Source organism: Ovis aries, chromosome 1 (assembly GCF_016772045.2).
Source record: "Ovis aries strain OAR_USU_Benz2616 breed Rambouillet chromosome 1, ARS-UI_Ramb_v3.0, whole genome shotgun sequence".
NCBI lineage: Eukaryota > Metazoa > Chordata > Mammalia > Artiodactyla > Bovidae > Ovis > Ovis aries.
This window is the reverse complement of record NC_056054.1, coordinates 101,541,194-101,566,016: the sequence shown is the minus strand read 5'-3', so window position 1 is coordinate 101,566,016 and position 24,823 is coordinate 101,541,194. Positions and strand designations below refer to the sequence as shown.

Genomic DNA, 24,823 nt, shown 5'->3' with positions numbered 1-24,823 from the left:
TGATCTATCCCTAGGAATCAGCTTAACTTACAAATATCCTTAAGTTAAAAAAAAAAAAAAAAGTGAAAAACTAGCACTTCAGAGACTGAAGAAAACACCTTATATACTAAAAATGTGATTTTTATGTGAATACAATCAGCTTTATGAGATGAGCTCTTGTGAAAAAAGTTAAGGAGCAATGCTCCACTCTTATTTTTCAGCTCCCTAATTCTTCCCCTTTAAACGATTCCTAATCTGGGATACTCTGTTGATAGGCTTGTGGCGGCAGCGGAGGAAAATTAGTGAACCGCTACAGAAATTGTATGTAAAATTGTATTTGTCTACATATATGCTTTTTTTTTTTTTCAGGGAAGAGGGCTAACAGCTTTCATCTGCTTCAAAAAGGAGTATGTCATCTCAGAAAGGTTAAGAACTACTGCTTTCAATACACACCTCCACTCATTCAGTTTTCAAGTTAGGATACACTGCTCCTACGGGTCCCTCACAGAAATAAATCCTGAAAATCGGCAGAGAGACTTAGGTGAGGCTTACTCTAAGAGCAGCCATCAAGCAAAGAAATTTGCTTGGGTTTCACTTCTTTACCAGTAAGACCACACTTCAAATTGGCTATCATCGCAAATCCCTCTTAAAAAAATACTAACAGACAGAAACAGGAAAGAATTACCAGTGTCATAGTCTAAACACACTTGGTAATGCTTATCTGGTTCTTTACAGAAGGAATACTATACATTCAACAAGTTAATACAAGCTGGTAACTTCTTCAGAGAATGAAATGGGTCAGTAAAAACCCCAGGATGTCGGATTTCAAAAAGAGTCCTCCATCCTCAAGAATTAAGAGGCCTTCATACTCTAAAAATACTTATGATACCCCCTTTCTACAAGAATGCTGCTATACCAGGCTCATATTAGGTGTGGCCCAGTCTGATCAATTCTGAAGACATAAATGAATGTAAAATATAAATTCTGCAATAAAGGGAACTTACAGCACTACTGACTTCCGGTTCAAAGTGTGGGTTTTGGAGTTAAGAGAGACTTCGGTTTAAATACCAATTGTGCCATTTAACAGATGAGACATTAGGTAAATAATTCAATCTCAATCTTATTTAACCTCAATTTCTTAACCCAAATGGGACTAATAATACCCTCAGCTAACAGAGTTGCTATAAGACCTCAAATGAGATAAAGCTCTAGTCATTCAACAAATGGTAGTTACTCATGTGATATTAATTATATCAGCTGGGCAAGGCAGGTTGGTAGTATTTAAGGGTCCTGATGATACAAACCCTTTCTATGAACACTTTCCCTTGCTTTTCTTTTGTCTATGTAACATAATCTAGTTGCCATTCATTTGAAAATAAATGATTGAACTCTCAGCCAGTGATAATAGGAATCACAAGATAAATCAACTTCAAAAGCAAACTGCCACATCAGAGAACCATTAAATCCTACACCACACAAAAGTAACTAACCATCCAGTAGGTTCTACCCATCAATGCTTCTTCCACAAAGAAAGGCTTAAACACATCATCAAAATTTTTCAACAGATACATGATTAAACAAATACATCAAAATGTTAATTAAAGAATCCAGATGGTAGGTAAAACAGGTATTCATGTGCAGTCCTTCAAGTTTTCTGTATGTTTGAAAATTTTCATAATACATTGTGGAGGGAAAAAAGAAGGCTTCTTTCCAAGCCTCCAAAAAATCCACAACTAAGGCCAATTTTTTTCCCCCTTAGGCAATTAGATGATATCCAATTAATTTGTGCCTTCAGCATTTTAAAGATATACTTTGATAATTTTAATAAAATGCCCCTAAATTTTTACATAAGACCAAAATTTGGCCCCATCAAGAGGCCTTTAACTAGCTAGTAAGAGTGACTTCAAGCCTTCTCTGGTGGCTCAGATAGTAAAGAATCTGCCTGCAGTGCAGGAGACCTGGGTTCAATCCCTGTGTCTTCAAGATCCACCAGAGAAGGAAATGGCAACCCACTGCAGTATTCTTGCCTGCAGAATTCCATGGACAGAAGAGCCTGGTGGACTACAGTCCATGGGGTCACAGAGAGTCACACATGAATGAGCAACTAATACTTTCACTTCTCAAAGTTAGCCAGCTGGGGAACCTACAAAACTAATATAAATACTCCCAAAAAAGCAAGAAAAAAGTGCTCTAAATAGTCAGGATTTATATACAGTTTATGAAGGAACCTATATATATATCATGAAAGTAGGTATGGATGGAAATATAACAGAGTCAATCACTACATGTGGCACAGGAAGGAGCCCTTCCATGTGGCAAGCACAATATTACTCTGACCCCCTGTGACATGCAGGAAAGCAATTAAAGTGTAGTTAGTCTGCAGCCTGTAAAAAACAGACAATAAACTCCTATAGCTGCAAGCAGTAGGGCACACTTCAATTCCACAGGTTAAAACATAACGGCTACATGTTCACAGAACAGTTAAATTAAAAAAGAAGTTTTGCCAAGGATACGGAAGAATCAGAATTCTCCTACGTTGCTGATGGGAGCATAAAGCCAAAACAATCTGGCAGTTTCTTTAATACTTATTTTTATTTATTTTGCTGCTCCTGGTCTTAGGTGTAATACTTTGGATTTTTATTTCCAGCATGCAAACTTAGTTGTGCCATGTGAAATCCAGTTCCTCCACCAGGGATTGAACCCAGGCCCCCTGCACTGGGAGCTTGGAGTCTTAGCCACTGGACCACCAGGGAAGTCTCTGGCAGTTTCTCATCATGTTAAACATACATTTACTATATGACCTAGTAATTCCACTCATAGGTATCTACCCAAAAGAAATGAAAACATGTCCATACAAACAGTTAGAGTCAAATGCTCACTGAAGCTTTATTCATCACAGTCCAAAACTGAAAACAACCGAATGTCTATCAAGAGGTAAACAGAGTGGGAGGTGGGAGCGGGGTTCATGTTTGGGAACTCATGTACACCCATGGCGGATTCATGTCAATGTATGGCAAAACCAATACAGAATTGTAAAGTAAAATAAAGTAAAAATAAAAATTAAAAAAAATAAAAGAGAAAGTCTGTGGTATATCCATGAACTGGAGTATTATTCAGCAATGAGAAGGACCAAACTACTGATGTCCACAACATGGATGAAACCCAAAAACACACTGAGCAAAGAAGACAGAACAGAATCTGTTTGATTCGATTCCATTTATTTGAAGTTCCAAAATAGACAAAACTATCCTAAAGTGATAATAATCAGATGGTAGGGAACAACACACACAAGGAAGCTTTCTAAAGTCACAGATGTGTTCTGTATCTTGACTGGTATGGTAAATCTATACTTTTTCTCAAATTTAAAATTGTCAAAATGTGTGCATGTAAACTAAGTGTGTATATAAGTTAAACCTCAATAAAGCTGATTTTAAAATTATACAATATCTTCATTTGTAAATGTGAAATAGTAGTCATCAGAGTGAAAGAGCCCCTATTCTACTTTTAGGTTACTCCGAATTTTTTTTTTTTTTTTTGCTATTATTGAATAATGTTATGAGTAGATGAATCCATACACATATCTGCAATACAAAATTGTTTAATGGATAAAACACATCCTTTTTCCTTCACCTCCCGTATCTTTGTGGAAAATAAACTAAGCCTTCAATACTTTCATGTCTTACAAGCCTAGTTCACAGAAATAATAAAGACAAAATTACACCAGAACTAGTTTTAGCCCTACTACTGATTTGGCATTGTCTTAACCTCCTATAAACAACAGAACACGCATGTTATTTTGAGCACAGTGTAGCTAAGAACCTCAGCAATGGATGATTATAAAGTTAAGCCAGAGAACAACAGCATCTCTCTCAAGTTTATTAAAACCATAATGCAAGAAACAAACTTCAAACTCACTCAACACTTGATTAATACTATTATATTATAAATACAATCGATCTTTTTAGGAGTCCTAGAATCCCCTTGTTAGATTTTTAAGCATTCAAAACTATAAAGCATCTTCTTCTCACAGAGTATTTGAAAAAGAATTTGTTCAGCCAAATAGCTAACGTTACAAAAGCTTTTAATGACACTGAAGCACATCAAGGAAATGAACTTACGACTTTTGAAAAATATTCAGGAAAACTATATGCAAACATGGAAAAGTCTGTCCAGTATGCAATATGTAAAAAGCAAAGACTATCTATTTTGGAGGTTTTTGCATTTAAAATATAAAAATATCCATTATGATTATGAGCACATAAGATATTTTTGTGCTGAAAATAGGCACGATATGTAAAATATTAAAATAACTGAGTTAGGGTAATTATGGAACTATGGGTAATTTTTTAGACTTAACAAAGTTTTTCTACCTTTTCAATTATACAAAGCTTTTTAAACAAACTCTCTATCTTCTCTGTAATATATCTTCTTAGAAACTGGGTGAGCACCTTACAAGTTAGAGAAAAACAGTCCCCTGACACTTTAAAAGAAAGATATTTCCCTTGACTTTTCACTGGTTGTGACTCCCCAGTTCGGTAGTTATATTAGACACTAGACTATAAAAAGAAACCACTCTACTGAAATGTAAAGACACGTCCTTTTAAATTTTGCAGTAAAATAAACTGGCTGGTTTAGGCTGACTTCTTTTTATCCACCTCTGCCTCTTTGCTACCCTACTTAGGCGAACAATCAAGTCAGAGAATATTTTTATTGACTAATTGTCTCAGGAATGATACTGTACTCTGCCCTTACACTCTGGAGATAAGGGACTCAGGCATGCATAAGCAATGAAAATAGCCAAAGGAACTCAAGCTTGAACGTGTTCACACCAACGTGTAATTCCAGATTACTAAATATCAAGAACTTTTTGGAATTCTGTTGCAGAAATAACATTTTAGAACACCTAATTTACTGATAGGAAAGGAGAAATACAACTAGAGAAAGTAAATGATCAAAGGTTTCTAAAATGTTTGCACTTTTTTTAATAAATAGTAAATCTGGTTAATGATTTTAAAGGTGCAAAACTATTATCTCAATTACTTTTAATGTTAACATATGGAAAATGAGATGACGACCATATAAATAGGTAAAATACTCTTGGAAAGCAATTTCACTGGTAATATACATCTAAAGTCCTAAAATGTTCATGTTCTTTCAACCCCAAGTGGCAAGAGGATTTATCCTAAGGAAATCACCAAAATATGAGTCCCACGAAGACAAGAACTTTATAGCGGCATGTAGACCATTCTCAAGTATTTGTGGGAAGAAATGAAACAATTCTGAACACAGAAAAAGCAAAGTGCAAGTATGCTCATCATTATTTAGGTTGTTTCCCAATTTCTGTTCTTATAAAAAGTCAACAATAGGGGAAAATGAATGGTCAAGAAAATTATGATAAAATAATTTGACTATAAAGCAATGATTTAAAAATTTAAATATGAACAAGATAATCTAGACATATGTTTGAGTCAATGCTAAGAAATGGATTATAAAAATGCAACTTCTAAAAGATAACATGGGAGAAAATCTAAGTGATGGTTATGACAATGAGATTTTAAACAACAAAAACATGATCCATGAAAAAAAAAAACCTCTAAGATGAATTTTATTAAAATTAAAAATGTCTACTCTTCAAGATACTATTAAGAGAATGAAAAACAAGCCACAGACTAGGAGAAAATATTTGGAAAACACATCTGATAAAAGACTTGTATCCAAAATATAAAAGAACCTTAAAACTTAAAGCTCAACAGTAAGAAAACAAGCTAAAACCGGGCAGAAGATCTGAATAGACACCTCTGAAAAAAACATATACAGATGGCAAATAAGCATATAAAAGTTACTCAACATCATTCATCATGCTGCTGCTGCTGCTGCTAAGTCACTTCAGTCGTGTCCGACTCTATGCAACCCCACAGACAGCAGCCCACCAGGCTCCACCGTCCCTGGAATTCTCCAGGCAAGAACACTGGAGTGGGTTGCCATTTCCCTCTCCAAGAACTGCAAATAACATTAAACAACCTATTTGAATGGGTTTTTTAAAAATGATAATATCAAATGATGGTTAAGATGTGAAGCAACAGCAACTCATTCAATGGTATAGCCACTTTGGAAGACAGTTTGACAGTTTCTTTAAAAGTCTCACCATAGTCTCACCAATAATATCCGACAATCACACTCCTAGGTATTTACTCAATAGAGTTTACAACTTATATTCACACAAAAACCAGCACATAAATGTTTATGGCAATTTTACTCATAATTGCCAAAACCTGAAAGCAACCAAGATGTCTTTTATAAGTGAATGGATAGAAAAAAAGGTACATCTAGACAATGGAATATTATTCAGTTATAATGAGAAATAAGCTCTCAAGCCACAAAAAGACATGAGGGAATTTTAAATGCATATTGCCAAGGGAAAGAAGCCAATCTGAAATGGTATTGTATGATTCCAATTAATTACATGACATTTCAGAAAAGGCAAATACCAGTAGGCTGCCAGGGCTTTGGATGGTGGAGGGATGAATAAGTGAAGCAGGGGGGATTTTTACTGCAGTGAAACTGCTCTGTATGATACTGTAACACTGCATACATGACAGGATGCACATGTCAAAACCTACAGAACTTTAAAACACAAAGTGTAAACCTTAAACCTTCAACCGAAAATTGGATTAAAGATTTACTGAGCATGGCCCCACCTCAGAACAAGACCCAGTTTCCCCCTCAGTCTCTCCCTTCAGGAAGCTTCCATAAGCCTTTTATCCTTCTCCATCAGAGGGCAGACAGACTGAAAACTACAGTCACAGAAAACTAACCAATCTGATCACATGGAACACAGCCTTGTCTAACTCAATGAAACTATGAGCCACGCCACCCATGTAAGGCCGCCCAAGACGGACAGGTCATGATGGAGAGTTCTGACAAAACGTGGCCCACTGGAGAAGGGAATGGCAAACCACTTCAGTATTCTTGCCTTGTGAACCCCATAATCAGTATGAAAAGATAAAAAGATAGGACACTGAAAGATGAACTCCCCAGGTCAGCAGGTGCCCAACATGCTACTGGAGACCAGTGGGGAAATAACTCCAGGAAGAATGAAGAGAAAGAGCCAAAGTAAAAACAACACCCAATTGCGGATGTGACTGGTGATGGAAGTAGTCTAATGCTGTAAAGAACAATACTGCAAAGGAACCTGGAATGTCAGGTCCATGAGTCAAGGTAAATTAGAAGTAGTCAAACAGGAGATGGCAAGAGTGAACATCAACATTTTAGGAATCAGCGAACTAAAATGGACTGGAATGGGTGAATTTAACTCAGATGACCATTATAGCTACTACTACTACTAACATTATATCTACTACTAGGCAAGAACCTAGTAGTAGAAGAGATGGAGTAGCCATCATAGTCTATAAGAGTCCAAAATGCAGCACTTGGATGCAATCTCAAAAGTGACAGAATAATCTGTTTGTTTCCAAGGCAAACCATTCAATATCACAGTAATCCAAGTCTATGCCCTGACCAGTAACGCTGAAGAAGCTGAAGCTGACCAGTTGTATGAAGACCTACAAGACCTTCTAAAACTCACACCCAAAAGAGATGTCCTTTTCATTATAGGGAACTGGAATGCAAAAGTAGGAAGTCAAGAAATACCTGGAGTAACAGGCAAATCTGGCCTTGGAGTACAGAATGTAAAAGGGAAAAGGCTAATAGAGTTTTGCCAAGAGAATGCACTGATATAGCAAACACCCTCTTCCAACAACACAAGAGAAGACTCTACACATGGACATCACCAAATGGTCAATACTGAAATCAGATTGATTATATTCTTTGCAGCCAAAGATGGAGAAGCTCTATACAGTCAGCAAAAACAAGACCGGGAGCTGACTGTGGCTCAGTTCATGAACTCCTTATTGCCAAATTCAGATTTAAATTGAAGAAAGTGGGGAAAACCACCAGACTAATCAGATATGATCTAAATCAAATCCCTTACGATTATACAGTGGAAGTGACAAAAAGATTCAAGGGATTAGATCTGATAGACAAAGTGCCTGAAGAACTATGGATGGAGGTTCATGACATGGTACAGGAGACTAGGATCAAGACCAACCCCAAGAAAACGAAATGCAAAAAGGTGAAATGGTTGTCTGAGGAGGCCTTACAAATAGCTATAAAAAGAAGAGGAGAAAAGCCAAAGGAGAAAAGGAAAGATACACCCATTTAAATGCAGAGTTCCAAACAATACCAAGCAGAGACAAGAAAGCCTTCCTCAGTGATCAGTGCAAAGAAATAGAGGAAAACAATAGAATGGGAAAGACTAGAGACCTCTTCAAGAAAATCAGAGATACCAAGGGAACTTTTCATGCAAAGATGGGCACAATAAAGGACAGAAATGGTATGGACTTAACAAAAGGAGAAGATACTAAGAAGAGGTGGCAAGAATACACAGAAGAATTGTACAAAAAAGATCTCCATGACTCAGATAATCACGATGGTGTGATCACTCAACTAGAGCCAGACATCCTGGAATGTGAAGTCAGGTGGGCCTTAGGAAGAATCACTACGAACAAAGCTAGTGGAGGTGATGGAATTCCAGTTGAGCTATTTCAAATACTAAAAGATGATGCTGTGAAAGTGCTGCACTGAATATGCCAGCACATTTGGAAAACTCAGCAGTGGCCACAGGACTGGAAAAGGTCAGTTTTCATTCCAATCCCAAAGAAAGGTAATGCCAAAGAATGCTCAAAATACCACACAACTGCACTCATCTCACATGCTAGCAAAGTAATTCTCAAAATTCTCCAAGCCAGGCTTCAACAGTATGTGAACCGTGAACTTCCAGATGTTCAAGCTGGTTTTAGAAAAGGCAAAGGAACCAGAGATCAAATTGCCAACATCCACTGGATCATTGAAAAGCCAGAGTTCCAGAAAAACATCTACTTCCGCTTTATTGACTATGCCAAAGCATTCGACTGTGTGGATCACAACAAAATGTGGAAAATTCAAGAGATGGGAATTCCAAGCCATATGACCTGCCTCCTGAGAAATCTGTATGTGTGTCAAGAAGCAACAGTTAGAACTGGAACAACAGACTAGTTCCAAATCAGGAAAGGAGTACATCAAGGCTGTATATTGTCACCCTGCTTATTTAACTTATATGCAGAATGCATCATGAGATGAAGCATAAGCTGAAATCAAGATTGCCGGGAGAAATATCAATAACCTCAGATATGCAGATGACACCACCCTTATGGCAGAGAGCAGAGAAGAACTAAAGAGCCTCTTGATGAAAGTGAAAGAGGAGAGTGAAAAGTTGGCTTAAAACTCAACATTCAGAAAACGAAGATCATGGCATCTGGTCCCAGCACTTCACGGCAAATAGATGGGGAAACTGTAGAATCAGTGACTGACTACTTTGTCAGGCTCCAAAATCACTGCAGATGGTGACTGCAGCCACGAAATTAAAAGACGCTTACTTTTTGGAGGAAAAGCTATGACCAACCTAGATAGCATATTAAAAAGTAGAGACATTACTTTGTCAACAAAGGTCCATCTAGTAAAAGCTACGGTTTTTCCAATAGTCATGTATGGATGTGAAAGTTGGACTATAAAGAAAGCTGAGCGCCGAAGAATTGATGCTTTTCAACTGCAGTGTTGGAGAAGACTCTTGAGAGTCCCTTGGGAGCAAGGAGATTCAACCAGTCCATCCTAAAGGAAATTGGTCCTGTATATTCACTGGAAGGACTGATGCTAAAGCTGATGCAAAGAACTGACTCACTGGAACAGACCCTAATTCTGGGAAAGACTGAAGGCAAGAGGAGATGAGAACAACAGAGGATGAGATGGTTGGATGGCATCACCAACTCAATGGACATGGGTCTGAGTAAACTCCAGGAACTGGTGATAGACAGGGAGGCCTAGCATGCTGCAGTCCATGGGGTCGCAAACAGTCGGACACAACTGAGCGACTGAACTGAAACCTTAAGATTTGCAACTTTTTCTTAAGTCAGTAAGTCCAGAGAATTCCAGTTGTGACAAGAGAGTCTAACCATATTTCAAATCTATTTCAAAAAGTCTCACTGAACAGGGTTGGGGCAGGGAGATACAGACCTAAGTATCTGGAAATGAATTCAAGGCCAAAGGGACTGCACGAAAGTACTGTATTCGTCAATAAAGTTGTTTCCCACAGGGTACAGGTTAACAATTCTGGTATTGCTACATTTGTATACTGGAACTGAACAATTAAGTAAATAAAGGGTGTATGCAGGGAGTCAAGTTCCTCAATGTCAGAGTGAAAATGAACAGATCAGCAAGGGAAGGGGGACAAAACATCCATATAGTAATGAAGAGAAGCCAGAGACATCAGAAAGAAGTCATGTGTAAGTTTCTATAGATACAGATGGTTACATAGAGAAATATTTATAGATACATAGAGGTGAGTGAAAAAGCTGGCTTACAACTCAACGAGTGAAAAATTTGGCTTAAAACTCAACATTCAAAAAACTAAGATCATGGCATCCAGTCACATCACTTCATGGCAAATAGATGGGGAAACAACAGAAACAGTGACACACTATTTTGGGGGGGGCTCCAAAATCACTGCAGATGGTGACTGCAGCCATGAAATTAAAAGATGCTTTGTTCCTTGGAAATAAAACTACAACAAACCTAGACAGCATATTAAAAAGAGACATTACTTTGCTAACAAATGGTCCATCTAGTCAAAGCTATGGCTTTTCCAATAGTCATGTATGGATGTGAGAGTTGGACTACAAAGAAAGCTGAGCACCAAAGACTTGATGCTTTTCAACTGTGGTGTTGGAGAACTCTTGAGATTCCCTTGGACTGCAAGGAGATCAAACCGGTCAATCCTAAAGGAAATCAGTCCTGAATACTCACTGCAAGGACTGATGCTATAGCTGAAACTCCAATACTCTGGCCACCTGATGCAAAGAACCGACTCATTTGAAAAGATCCTGATGCTGGAGAAAGACTGAAGGCAAGAGAAGAAGGGGGTGACAGAGGATGAGATGGTTGGATGGTATCACTGACTTGATGGGCATGAGTTTGAGCAAGCTCCGGGAGTTGGTGATGGACAGGGAAGCCTGGCGTGCTCAGTCCATGGGGTTGCAAAGAGTTGGACATGACTGAGCCACTGAACTCAACTCATGAATATACACAGGGGTTTATAAACACATATATTTCTTTGCTTTGTCATCTGAGAGGGTCTAAAAGAAGGTACACCCTTGTACCAAGAATCGTACCTAATGCCCAGATCTTGGTTTCTTATAATATGCTTCAGTAAAAAGAACCAGCGCCTCCTAGAGAAATGACTGATTCTAGGACTGGAGCAGGAAATACCCAAGATGAGCCTAGAGCATTCTGTAGTACCAGAAAGTAAGAAAGTGCTCAAAAACAAAACAAAAAAACACACACTGATGAGAGGATGGCAGAAAAGCACACAAGCCAAATGAGAAAGCTACCAGTGGCCAATTCTGGAGCAACAAAATACACGGGCAGTATTAGATTTTATAACCTAAGTGAAAAGCCAAAACGTTAGTCACTCAGTTGTGTCCAACTCTTAACTGCATGGACTTGTTTCGGCAAAATACTGAAGTGTGTAGTCATTCCCTACCCAACCCAGGAATCAAACCCAAGTCTCCAGGACTGCAGGTAGATTCTTACTGTCTGAGCCACCAGGGAAGCCCCTTACATAACACACAGTATGAAATAAATAATTCATTAGCCCATACTGATACAAACAAATGACAGAATAAATACACAAAGAAGAGACATTCTACTCCTGTGTAGAATCCCAAATAAATTATATAGTTACTTCATACTAAAAGGGAAGAGCCCAAGTATGAGCTGCATATATAGTGACTTCTATCCAAAGTCTACAGTATGAAAAGGGGGGAGAGGAGAATATAGTAGGGAAACCTGGCAAATACTATTTTAGCCAGATGATCAAGGTCAATATAAACAGTCACAAATCATGAAGATAAAATACATCCTTGATATGAACTGATGAAAATGGCACTTTACTTCTGTGGTTGTCTTCCCCAAATTCCAATCTAATCAGGAAAAAAACGCAGACAAATTCTAATAGTCAGCTGTACTATACGTGACCAGTACGCCTCAAAAATGTCAAGGTCATCAAAATCAAGGGAAGACTAAGACACTGTCACAGCTAAGATGAGCCTAAGGAGACATGACAACTAAATGTAACGTGGTGTCCTGGATGGGATTCGGAAACAGAAAGACAATAGGGAAAAACTAAGGAAATCAGAGTCAACTATGAGCTTCAGTTAGTAATAATGTATCAACACTGATTTATTTTAATAAATGTTACAACAATTAACAAATAATCATGCTAATATAAGATGTTCATAAGGAGAAACTGTTTGGGAGGAGTGGGGGATATATATATGGAAACTATACTATCTCGGAAGCCCAAACTGTGGTAGAACTAGACAAAGGAATATTATTCAGCACTAGAAAGAAATGAGCTATCAAGCCATGGAAAGACATGCTGCTGCTGCTGCTAAGTTGCTTCAGTAGTTTCTGACTCTGTGCAACCCCAGAGACGGCAGCCCACCAGGCTCCCCCGTCCCTGGGATTCTCCAGGCAAGAACACTGGAGTGGGTTGCCACTTCCTTCTCCAATGTGTGAAAGTGAAAGTGAAGTCACTCAGTCGTGTCCGACTCTTAGCAACTCCATGGACTGCAACCCACCAGGCTCCTCCGTCCATGGGATTTTCCAGGCAAGAGTACTGGAGTGGGGTGCCACTGCCTTCTCCGGAAAAGACATGAAGGACACTTAAATGTATATTACTGAGTAAAAGACAACAGTCTGAAAAGGGTGCACAGTATATGATTCCAACTATATGATAACCTGGGAAAGGCAAAACTAAAAAAGACAGTAAAAAGATTAGTTGCCAGTGCCTAGGGGGAGAAAGGAATGAATAAGCAGAGCACAGGGGATTTTTAAGGCAGTAAAAGTACTCTGTATGCAATAATGGCAGACACATCATTACAAATTTGTCCAAACCCATAGAATACGCAACACCAAGAGTGAACCCTAAAATAAGTCATGGACTCTGAGTGACAATGATGTATCAATGTAGGCTCATCAATTACAATGGTGGAGGTTATGCATTCTATGGAGACCCCTAAATCACAAACCCTGGTGCCTTTTTTAAGTATCAAAAGCAAAATGCAATATTTACACCAATATTTTAAAGCGCATCCAAAACTTTAATGCTGGGCTAAAGAGAGTACTGTATTTTAACAATAGAGTATGCCCTGTCGGGACTGAGAAATTGAGAGGTAAGTCAATGTGCATCTGGTCTTCCTAAAGAGGGAAAAAAGAATAAATAACTTGTCAAATAAGCTGCTCATCATCACTGGGACTTTTTAACCTTGGCTGGGTGTTCTGTTCACAAAGAATGCGGTCTGAGGCAGTAAAAGCACAAATAAACCTCATCTGACTTTCAACCATAATACCTCCAGCCACAGTTAACAAGGGTTGATTACTTGGGAAGGAATAATAGATCCCTCAAACCTTCTAGTTCCAAGGTAATCAGGATACAAACATAATCGGCACAGACAGACTTATTTCTAAATAAATAAATCTTATTTGTCATTCAATTAAAAAAAAGTATAATAGGGATTAAGGTTTTCAGACATTTTTAAAATCAATATAAAATTATAATCAAGCTATTCAGAAGAAAAGTTCATTTGTTATCTGATAATTACCTACAAGGCCAATGGAACAACTTGACACCAAGAATAAAAATGAACTGGTTCATTTCCCTCCGAACAGAATACAAAACTCTAGTCTTAGAATTTTAAAACAGCCTCCTATATTTAAAATTACCAAGGCTATAGATTTGTGTTCCAGGCGGCCAGGACACAACTAGTTTACATGTTCCTTCCTAGCTTAACCAGTGGGTCCCTTTCATCCTCAAGTGTCTTGGTTTGTACCATACACTACAGAGTCTTCCCAGTTTTAGTACATTTTGTGCCTGGAAGGCTCCTGTGAATAGGCACATGGTCTCTGGACACCTACATTACTAGTTTAGATACTAAGGGTAGAAAAGTACTTACCGGGACTTGGAGGAATTGCTCTAAACTTGTTCATTCCATTGTGGGGAGGCAGGACGGGAAAGGTTAGCAAGGAGGAATGAGACCTCAGGTCAACTGGGCTTAAGGAATGACCTGAGGCTGCCAGATTCCCCATCAAACCTAAAATTCCTTAGGGCAAAAGACTACTTGTCATTCAGCTTCCTATCCCCAGTGTCCAATATTGTATATGTCATGTAGTAAGTACTCATTAAAAATTTTCCCTGGGGGTCTTCCCTGCTGGCTCAGTGGCAAAGAATGTGCCTGCCAATGTAGGTGACACAGATACGATCCCTAGTCCAGGAGGATCCCACATGTCGCAGAGCAACTAAGCACAAGTGCCACAACTACTGACCCTCTGTGCTCCAGAGTCAGGGAACCACAGCTACTGAGAGCACGCACTGCAGCTACTGGAGCCCACACACTCTAGAGCCCAGCTCCGCAACAGAGAAGCTACCTCAATGAGGAGGCTGTGCACCGCAACAAGACTCAGCACAGCCAAAAGTAAATAAGCAAACAAAATTTTTTTAAAAATGTCCCTGAATGAATGAAAGGTGATTATTAAGGCTAGCATATAAACGCATACTAGTTTTCCTTCATGCACTTTCATAATTTCATTCCTTATTTTTAATTTTTATACTGGTTTCACTGTTTAGTGAAAGTGTGAAAGTGTTAGTCACTCACTTGTATCTGACTCTTTGTGACCCCCCGTGGACTGTTGCCTACCAGGCTTCTCTGTCCATCGAATTCTCCAGGCAAGAAAACTGGAGTGCGTTGCCATTCCCTTCTCCGGGAGATCTTCCCAACCCAGGGACCTAACTTGAGTCTCCTGCATTGCAGGAGATTCTTTACCGACTGAGCCACCAGAAGATCCTGTTCACTATTTAGAGGGAAGTACTAAAAATATGCAAGCTCTACATTTTTCAAGTTTTAGTATTAGTGACAGTTTTGTTTCCTATTATGGGAAGCAATAAAAATAATGCTTAAGAATAAAATATGACATTCAATTATGTAAGCAATTTCAAAGTGAGGCTATGTTTTCCTTTATTGAAATACACTGAAAATAAAAGTTTTTATTAATTTTAAAAAATAAACCTTAATTCCAAGGATAGCAAAATGAGGTAAGAAGAAGGAATAAGAAACAAACATGCTGACATTTAAAAAGTAGCCTTTATTTTATGTTAATTCTGGGAATAAAATCTATTATAATTATACTGTTTCATCTCATAAAAAACAAATGCACCACACTTAGTAAGAAAAAATTAAACACAGTGGGTTTCCTCAAATAATAAAGGCTAAATATTACCAGTAAAGTCTTAAAAAATTTTCTGATGCTAAAGCTGTAAAGACAGACATTTATTTTGTCTGGGTAAGATTATTTTGCTTACTTACTTTTCAATTTTTATCTTTAAAAACTTGATCAGCATACACAGCTCTATGAAAGTGAAACTGGCAGTTGCTCTCTCATATCCAACTCTGTGCAACCCCATGGACTACTGCTCTCAGAGGGTCCTCTGTCCACGGGGTTCTCCAGGCAAGAATACTGGCGTGGACAGCCATTCCCTTCTTTAGGGGATCTTTCCAACCCAGGGATGGAACCCAGATCCCCCACATAGAAGGCAGATTCTTTACCGTCTAAGACACCAGCTGGATGTGAAAATGGGTTACCTCTTCGCAGTGTGGGATAATGAATGCTACAGGGAAGAAAGTTGCTAATAGCCATAATAGTTTCCTTAACTTAACTCATTCTCTTCCCATGTACCCTATTTCTGAGAACACCTCACTCAGTTATTCACCAGCAAAACAAACATAATCAGCCCTAAATCATTTCTCAACACCAACTCAGGCTCTTGAGATCTGCTATAATTTGAACCATAGCCTTTACAGCCAATTTAAATGCAACTCCCAAATGTTTTTAGTTTGGTATACGGTGAAAGCTAAAGAATAAGATATACTTGCTTTACCAACAACCTTTGAGTTTGCAACTCGGGTAAATTACCAAAGAAGGCATCTTAATATTCTAAAGTTCTGTTCCATTACTATTTCTGAATTACCACATAAAGCAATTAAAAGCATGATTTCTCACGTGATCAGATAAGTCCATTCTGGGGTGACAGATGGCACCCTGAATCCCAACACCCATTTCCTAAATATTCAACTAGTATTCAGAGGTACTGTGTTTGAGTGTGAGTAGAAGTGTAAATCTATCACTACCAGTGAAAAAGCAGCTCAAAATACCTTCATCTTTGAAAGAAGCCCTTAGAAATTAATAAAAAGAGAGATACTTTTTAAGTGATATGACCCACTAGCAATTAAATGCATCCTTTAATCCAAATTAAATTTGTGCCATTTCTTTTGAAAGCTGAGGAACACAGACTACAGTATAGTTTTTGTAAGCTATAATCTATTTCAACATATTGAGTGAGAAAAAAGTTATAGTAAGACTTTTCCAAATTAGTTAACATAAAAGATAATTTTTTAGGCCAGGGAAATCTAAAATAATCTATCAGCACACAATTCATAAAGGGAAACTTCAGTGTCACATTTCTTTAGATTCAAAACACCAAACAGAACAAAATTCATTGTCATTTCTAAGAAAAGAGATGTAAGCTACATACCTTGAAAAAACAGATCCAAAAAAGTTTTTAACCCTCCCAGAATCAAAATAATCATAACGGGTAAAAAGAATTAAGTAACCTTCATGGTACATTCAATAGAAAAACTACATACTTTATAAATTACAAATTTTATCATGATTAAACTGATCAGCAAAAGAAGTCAAAGAAGTTTTCAGAACTTTCACAGAGGTCATCACAATTTTCCAAGAGCTCCAACCATTAACTAATCAACCTCCCAATTTTCAGAACATACTAAATAAATATAACCAGAACTAGACAGACACACAGATATAAAAGTGCTGTGGGGGAGGTGGAGCAGTAGAGAGAAAACTTCCTGGTTAATTCACTGAGTAGCTCTCCCTAAGAGTAATCAAGCTCTTGAGCGCAGAGAAAATCCAGGCAAGCAGCTGACTCTCTGCAGACTGCTCTGCACTTTTCCAAACAGAAGTAAACTAGTTCCTTGTGCCTGAAGTCCACAGAATACATAAACCTGCCATTCTAGTCTTGCTCTAAGGCCTGAGACAAGAATCTGCAGTTTCAGAGAGCTTAAGCAAGAACAAATCATTTTTAAAAGATGTTTTCATAATAATGGAAGTTCACTGAAGGAAGTACACATAAGGGTACTCAAATACAGTACCTTACCCTGCAAACAGGTGTATTTCCTCAACTATATGACAGCTTTATTAGTTAGCAGGAAAAATGAGTAATAAACAAAAGAAGCTACACACATACTACTTAGCATTTACTAACGTTATATCACATAATTTAATTCTTAAGTACCCCTCACATTACTGACAGCAGAAATTCACTGTACAGTCTCCATCAATTCTTAAAACTTATTTGAAGAATCGTAAGAATTTTTTCATTCTAAAGGTAGACTGCAGGTATAAGTCTTAGTACTGTATGTATGAAGTTCCTTCAGTCCCCCTCAACTCCCAAACATGCTGTATATGCCAAAATAAAAGATTTAAAGGAGGCATCTTCAAATCAGAGGAGTGCAGCTAAAAGAGAACATCTGTGTGTCAGAGCACAAGGGGGCCTACAGTACACAGCATCACCTGTAAGCACAACAGCAAGTACAGTCACGAAAAGCATAAGAGAAAGAGGAACGGACACTTGAGAAGCTGAACTGGGCTGTGAGGTAACTACACATACCAACGAAAGCCACCGAGCGCCTCATCCGCCACGCTCACCTCTGGGAATAGGAACTCAGTTGTCTTTCGTTCCCTTCTTTATACAGTAGTACAAGACAGCCCGAGAGAGCAGATGCTCTGAAATTCTCCTCACAGTGATTCTCCTCTCTGGTCTTGTAAATGTTATTCAACCTTTTCAGATCAATAATTAAATAAAAACTAAATGCACAGGGAATCCTGGATATTAATGCACATACAACCATATTCTGACCTCAAAAACAGTATAAAATCCAAACTTTTTAGCACTGCATCAAAACCCTGTTTGATCTAACTTCAAGCAGTTAGATCTAACCCACCTGCAGTGTAGACTTCTCAAGGGCAGGGATGCTGGGACTCTGGGACTCATATGAGGCTAACAGTATTTTACACATAGCTTGTGCCTAACTGTGGTATCAGGCTGAATATGAGGTGATGTTAGTGGGCCAATATCAGAAAAGTGACACTCTAAGTCATTGTTTTCAAACAGTGGATTACAACCTAATGAGTCACGACATTAATGCAGTGGGTCACCATCAGCATTCAAACAAAAAAATAAAACACTGAACAGACTAAAAAATACCAGAGTGCAAGATACTAGTAAATACAGTTTTAGGAAACTTGTTTCAGGTGGGTTGTTGGGTTGTTGTTGTCGTTTTTAATTGGATTGAAATACAAAATGTTATCTCTTACTATGAGTTCCAATTAATATTTTTAAACTGCCTAGATACTGTTTTTTCCAAATGTAGGCCTGGAATAGTTTTTTCCCCAAATGTGGACCCAAACATAGGCTCTTCCTAGACCACCCAAGGGAAGCACAGAAACTATCTATACAGCTGACAGTCGAAGAACAGAATGACCCTAACTGGCTCTAACCTAAACCACTACAATATCCTTTGTGCCATCATCTAACAGATGAACTCACCACAGATCATGCTCCCTAAGCGCCCTGCTGTGATCATAAATCATAAATGTTTGCTTGTCAACTGAGCCTCTTTGCTTATCTACGGATCATAAGAATTATTCCCAATGGGACTTATCTAAAAACACAATTATCCTTGAGAACATGGCAACAAACTCTCTCCTGCAACAAACTGTAAAGTAGTGGCTGCAAAGAGGACTGTCCTCCACAGCAACTTACATGACCCAGACAAAAATCTTCATGTTACCAACAAAAGATCTTTTTCCTGGTAACAGCAATGGTGCGGAAGTCATTTCTGAGGGGAAGACAATGCTATTTTTAAATTTAGTTGTATCATTTTGCTGCTCTACCACCTATGGAATTAAAAGTATTTCTCGGGGTTACAGTTACAATCATCATGTTCTCTTCACTGATAAAGATAGCAAAAAATAACAGCAAAGAATGACTATTTTGTCCCTGTCTTCCACCCAATTCAACAGTAAGAGATTCAGGGTAAATAAAGTTATAAAATAGTTCCGCTTCAAAACTACAGAACTAATGTTCAATTGCTACCCAGCTGCACAGGAATGTGACTGAATTTTAAGAATTTTCAGTGACTTCAGTCAAGAATAGTTGACCTCCCTGTCTCACAATGCTATTATGAAGATCAAATCAAACATAAAAACACTGTGCAAACTGTGCTGTGTGCTTAGTTGCGCAGCTGTGTCTGACTCTTTGCCACCCTATGGACCATAGCCGTCCAGGCTCCTCTGTCCACAGGATTCTCCAGGCAAGAATACTGGAGTGGGCTGCCACGCCCTCCTCCAGGGGATCTTCCCCACCCAGGTCTCTCGCACTGCAGGTGGATTCTTCACCATCTGAGCCACCAGAAAAGCCACTATACAAACTGCAAAGTGACATGATTATTATTACTGTTGACTTGTTCTACCTCTTAATCCTCTTCTTTATTACAACAGCTCAGCAGGATTCAATGGCATCATCAACTGAATGGACTTGAGTTCAAGCAAACTCCCAGAGATAGTGAAGGACAGGGAAGCCTGGCGTGCTGCAGTTCATAGGGTCACGAAGAGCTGGACATGGCTAAGCAACTGAACTACAAGCAAGATTCAATAAATAAAGTACAGATGACTAGATATAATAGTTAGTCCATTATCTACTGAACTGATTGTCCTAAGGGCTGGGATTTCACTTTGTTTGTTTCTTGACTAATGACTCTCTACATAACCATGACAATAAAACGAACTGAGAATTCAAGGCCTGTAGATTCACTCCAGGTATAGGTTCGGTATATAGACTGTATTAACCACACCCAGCAAGGGAGTGAAAAATAAAGACTTCAGGCCACCATCCAAAACCTACTGACTCATAATCTTTAAAGGGTGAGCCTGAGAATCCATACTTTTGACAAGCACACCCAGTGATTCTTATACTCACTAAAGCTTGAGAATCACTGCCATAAAAACGTCCTTTGATCAATAACCATGATTTCAAACACCATTTTCAAAATCTACCTTGAAAATCTAAGCTAAATAGAATTCAGCTACAACTGAGAAAGCAGATCTTAAGAAGGTACTTTTTAACTCATAAAAATACTTGTGGCCCTAACCTCTTTTTAGTCAATTTTCAAATAAAATGAAGCAAAAAGAGAGAGAGAGAGAGAGAATGCCTATGACATATTTATAAGTTTTAAAAATAAATTACAAATATATACACACAAACATCTTCAATTTTTCTTATGGTTTAACACAGGAAAGTTACATTACCTTGCAGCTATCAAGAAGTAAGGCATACACCCTCTGCCTAGCATAAACATATCATGATACTGAATGCTTACAAGCCAGCCTTAGGGTTCATGCTTATTAAAGACCATATTACACAAACACCAAACGGACAAAACAAACTAGCCAACAGACAGACCTAATCTCTCAAAAACAGACAGGACTATATCCATATCCAGTGCACACTTAGACCCTCCTGAAGGCATCTCTTAAGAAATCAATCAAGAGCCCATGAAACTACCTTAAGAAAAATCAACCTGAAGTCAAATATTTCATACGCTATATAATTAGTGCAAAGACATATTTATTTTGGTTCTACTTGCTGAAAGCATCCTTTCTCACTAGCCTCCAGGTATATACACATCACAGGGAAGACATTCAATATATATTACAGTGTGAAAAATTACAAAGTGGAGACTAACAGTGTCATTTGAGAAAACTTTCCATCTGCAGTAAAAGTCACAGAGGCTTGTTCATGCTCTAGTATCTAGCCTTGCAACATGACTCTTACCCAAAACAGTTAAGAATCTCATCAGTTTTGAAGTGAAGACGACAAACCAAACCATACTGAATTCAGTTTAAAGACTTTTCCAGGATTCAATGAGGACAAGGCCATGGTAAGGAGCCATAGTAAGAAATGCACAGAAATAATGTTCTTTTTTGTCCAAGCCTGTATTCTCTTAAATCTCAAAGTTATTCTATTATTTCAAACCTCTGTCAGTTGTCAAAATTACTGCAACATATGGAAATTGTAATAATTTATGTATTGAAAAAAAGCAGAAAAGTCTGAAAGGGCAATTTTCAAGGTCCAAACATCCACCTTTGACTCAATACAAACTACATCTACACAATAATAACCTACCTAGACCTACCCTGACCCTACCTGGCATTTCATCAACATCCAAAACTTTCCTGGGACAATAGAGAGCTTAATTAACGCACCTGGGTGAGAGAACAGAGAGAAGTATTGCCTAAAGAATGCTTTAGGAAAATCAGCATCAACCTAACCAAGATCAAAACAAGTTCCAGATACAGATATCCCTCAAGAACCATGTCTTTGATTTCCTCCTCTTACTTAAAAACTAAGGAGAAAATGTAGACTTTAGAAGGAAGGAAAGAGAAAGAAGCTGTATAGTTGAGGACCCAAACAACTTACCGACTACCTTGGCTCTGTGGTGCAACTATCACTGTTTCCACTATTAGCAGAGGTGCCTCAAAGAATTTGGAAATCAAAATACAGTTGGAAGGTGAGAAATCAATGTCTGGAAGATATCTGATCATCACAACCTTCCAAGAAAGGTTCTCTAAGCAAAGAGAGCTCTTTTTGCCCTGCCCACGAAAATAAAGTTCTCCACTCACCACTAATGATGTGCTAAAATGTAATGTCTTTTCTCTAGGAGAAATGGGCCTAGACTGGAACCTGTGCCTGAGGCAAGTCCTTCCCTGGGGAATCACCTGAGGTCTCCTTTACAATACCTAGTTTATATCTGAACTCTGCGGCAAAAACCACAGAAAAGGCAAGAAGCCACCAACTACACTAGTTAGTATATATAAAATGGTCATGTTAGCTGTTGTCTTCTACAGAATTGTTTCAGTTTAGTTGTTTTACCTCCAGTAAAGAGTAAATGATTTAGAACTCTATGATAGATTTATAATTTTAAATATACACTTCAGTTTTAAATTTAAAAATAAATAGGTGGATCCAAAATTAACTTTGAAAAGGAAAGGAAAATGACAATTCCAAGAGCTTCTACCAGAAGGAAATGTCAGTCACAGACTTTGAGTTATCTAGGAAAAAAAAAAAGAATTAGGTGCCCAGGTATAAAACAAAAGGTTGAGAATAAAACCTCAAAAGATTAAGAATATACTGCCAGAGAGAACCAGAAAAACTGTAGGACATTAACAGAAAAATAACTCATTCATTTACAAAAAGGACAGAGGAAAGGTATAATAGCTTCAAACACTTACTTTGGTGAGCTACTCTTTCTCGAAGTGTAAGGTAAGAGGAAACAATGAAGGGATACCACAGAGTAAGAATGTCAAGGATAAAGGCACGAGCTGAATAAGAAAGGAGACCCTCTACAGGTCCTTCAAAACACTATTCCCTTGAAACTTTGATCAAACCTACTGTTCTACTAGAGGAAAGGCTGAAGGTCAGGGAAATTATAGTTAAAATAACATTTATAAAAATGAGAAAGATGGCATTCCCTCGCGGTCCAGTGGTTAGGGCTCTGAGCTTTCTCTGCCGTGGGCGGGGGGTTAGATTCCCGGTAAGAGGACTGAGATCCTGCAAGGAGCAAAGCAAGGTCAAAAAGATAAGAAAAGAGAAAGATTGATGAGGGCAAATCTGAACTCTGAAAGGAAGAACAGAAGTGTGGGAAAAAAGGAATATACAAGACAAGAGTCAGCAAGATTGAAGACTGCTGAGGAGAATGGAGACAGCGTATACACCATCTACCAGTCAATCAGCAAGCACTATATAAATTTTAATACAAAGTATAAAAACACAAACGTAACAGCTGGATTAAAGGAGTGAAGGAGATCTGCAAAAAAACTGCAAAACAGGGCAGCATCCTGCCAGTTTTAAGGGATGCAGTGAGGAGGTAAGGATGAAGGAATATGAAGGGAGAGGGGTTGCAGCAGGGAAAGAGGAAGGGCTGCAACAGCAGAAGGAACCTAAAAAGAGAAGAAAGCGAAAGCAACCCGGAGGAGAGAAAGACTAAGACAAAAAATAAAGCATGAGATAACAAGGGAATACAGCAGAGAATGAAAACGGCATGCCCTGTAAAAGTGCGGAGGTCAAAGACCCAAAAAGGGTGTAGTTTGGAGGAAGTACCAGCTAGGGAGAGTTCTACCATAAAGCTCTGACTCAAAAGAAGTATGAGTACCGTGCAGGAGTGAAGACGAGGGCCAGAACAGGGGTGCTCTCAGAGAGGTGTGATGGAACACTAGACTCAAAATCCTGATGTGATGCAGGGACTACTGTGAAGACAAACCATCGTGTCAAAGACGCCGCCGCCGCCACCACCAACAAAAAACGCAAGGGTCAGAGAAAAGGTATTCTCGGAGTATGAATACAAAAAAAAGAGGGGACACACGGTAGGATACAAAAATACAGCGAGTGCTTAACCATAAGGAGAAGGTAACTAAGGGAAGAAAAGGGAGTGAGGCGTGGAGGGATATGTTTTCGGAGAAAAGTAGGAGCAGACCAAAGGTCCTGCCTCTTTGGTCGAGAGGACAGAAGGGACGGTCCACGGGGGCTGAAAAGAGCGGTAGAGAGCAAGAAACTATGATGTTCAAGATGAGAACTTGGGCGGGGGCGCGGCGGTGGGCACACAGTAGTGGCTGGGTCAGAAAAAGAGATACTGTCAGTCAGAAGCAGAAAGAGGTTCAACTAGAGGAAAGCGGAGAAGGCGGCAGCATGCCGAGGGGGAAGGCAAGCGGGGCAGAAAAGAAGCCAAAGCAATGGGGGCAGGGGTAACAGCAGGAGGGACGCTGGGAGATCACAGGGAGGGAGGTGGGGGTCCCAGAAACCCAGGGTGTGGAGAGGTAAAAGGGTCAACCTCCGTGGAGGGGCGGGGGACCGGAGGGCCGGTTCGGGGGTTGCAGGGAGGTGCGGCCTGAGGGTGACAGGGTTAGAGGAGAAATGCAGGGACAGACGGAGGGGAGGGGGCGGGGTGAGACAGCGGGCAGCCCCAATACTCACACCTCCAGAATGCGGTCCCCCTTGCGCACCCCGGCCCGGTCGGCTGCCCCCCCGGGCAGCACGGCGCTCACATGCTGCAGCGGCGCGTACAGCTCTCCGTTGATGCTCCGCAGTTGCCCGCCCTCGCTCACTTGGCCCCGCACGTTGAAGCCGTAGCCAGACTCGGACTTGACGATGCGCACGACCCGCGGGCCGCCGCCTCCCCCGCCGCCGTTCCCGGCGCAGTGGAGCCCAGAACCCCCACCGCCGCCGCCACCTCCGTTCCTGTGAGGGGCTGCGGGGTGAATCCCTTCCCCGTCCTCGTCCGCCATCTTGCGAGCTAGAAAGCCGTACTCCCACCGCCCTACACCTCCACTCCCTCCGCGCGTGCTCGCCCTTCTCAGCCGCCGCGCGACCCCCGGCGCGCGCGCCCGCTCCGCCGACCGCGGGACCCTAGTCGGCCACGGAGCTACCGGCGCGGGTTAAGGGGAGACAGGGGGCGGGGGAAAAAGAGGACGGTTAGACGCCGTGAAGCCTCCTGGGAGATGTAGT

The 24,823-nt window shown here is 39.6% G+C and overlaps 1 protein-coding gene across 3 annotated transcripts in view; it reads right to left on the bottom strand.

Annotated features, from left to right (window-relative positions):
* SNX27 (sorting nexin 27) overlaps positions 1-24,820 on the bottom strand; it is an 84,016-nt gene extending 59,196 nt beyond the window's left edge. For all 3 annotated transcript variants that reach the window (XM_060414236.1, XM_015092244.3, XM_027974942.2), the window contains exon 1: positions 24,293-24,820. In XM_060414236.1, coding sequence (XP_060270219.1) covers positions 24,293-24,603 — 311 coding nt within the window. In that variant the 5' untranslated portion in view covers positions 24,604-24,820. The remainder of the gene's footprint in view (positions 1-24,292) is intronic.
* Between the last annotated feature and the right edge of the window lie 3 nt (positions 24,821-24,823).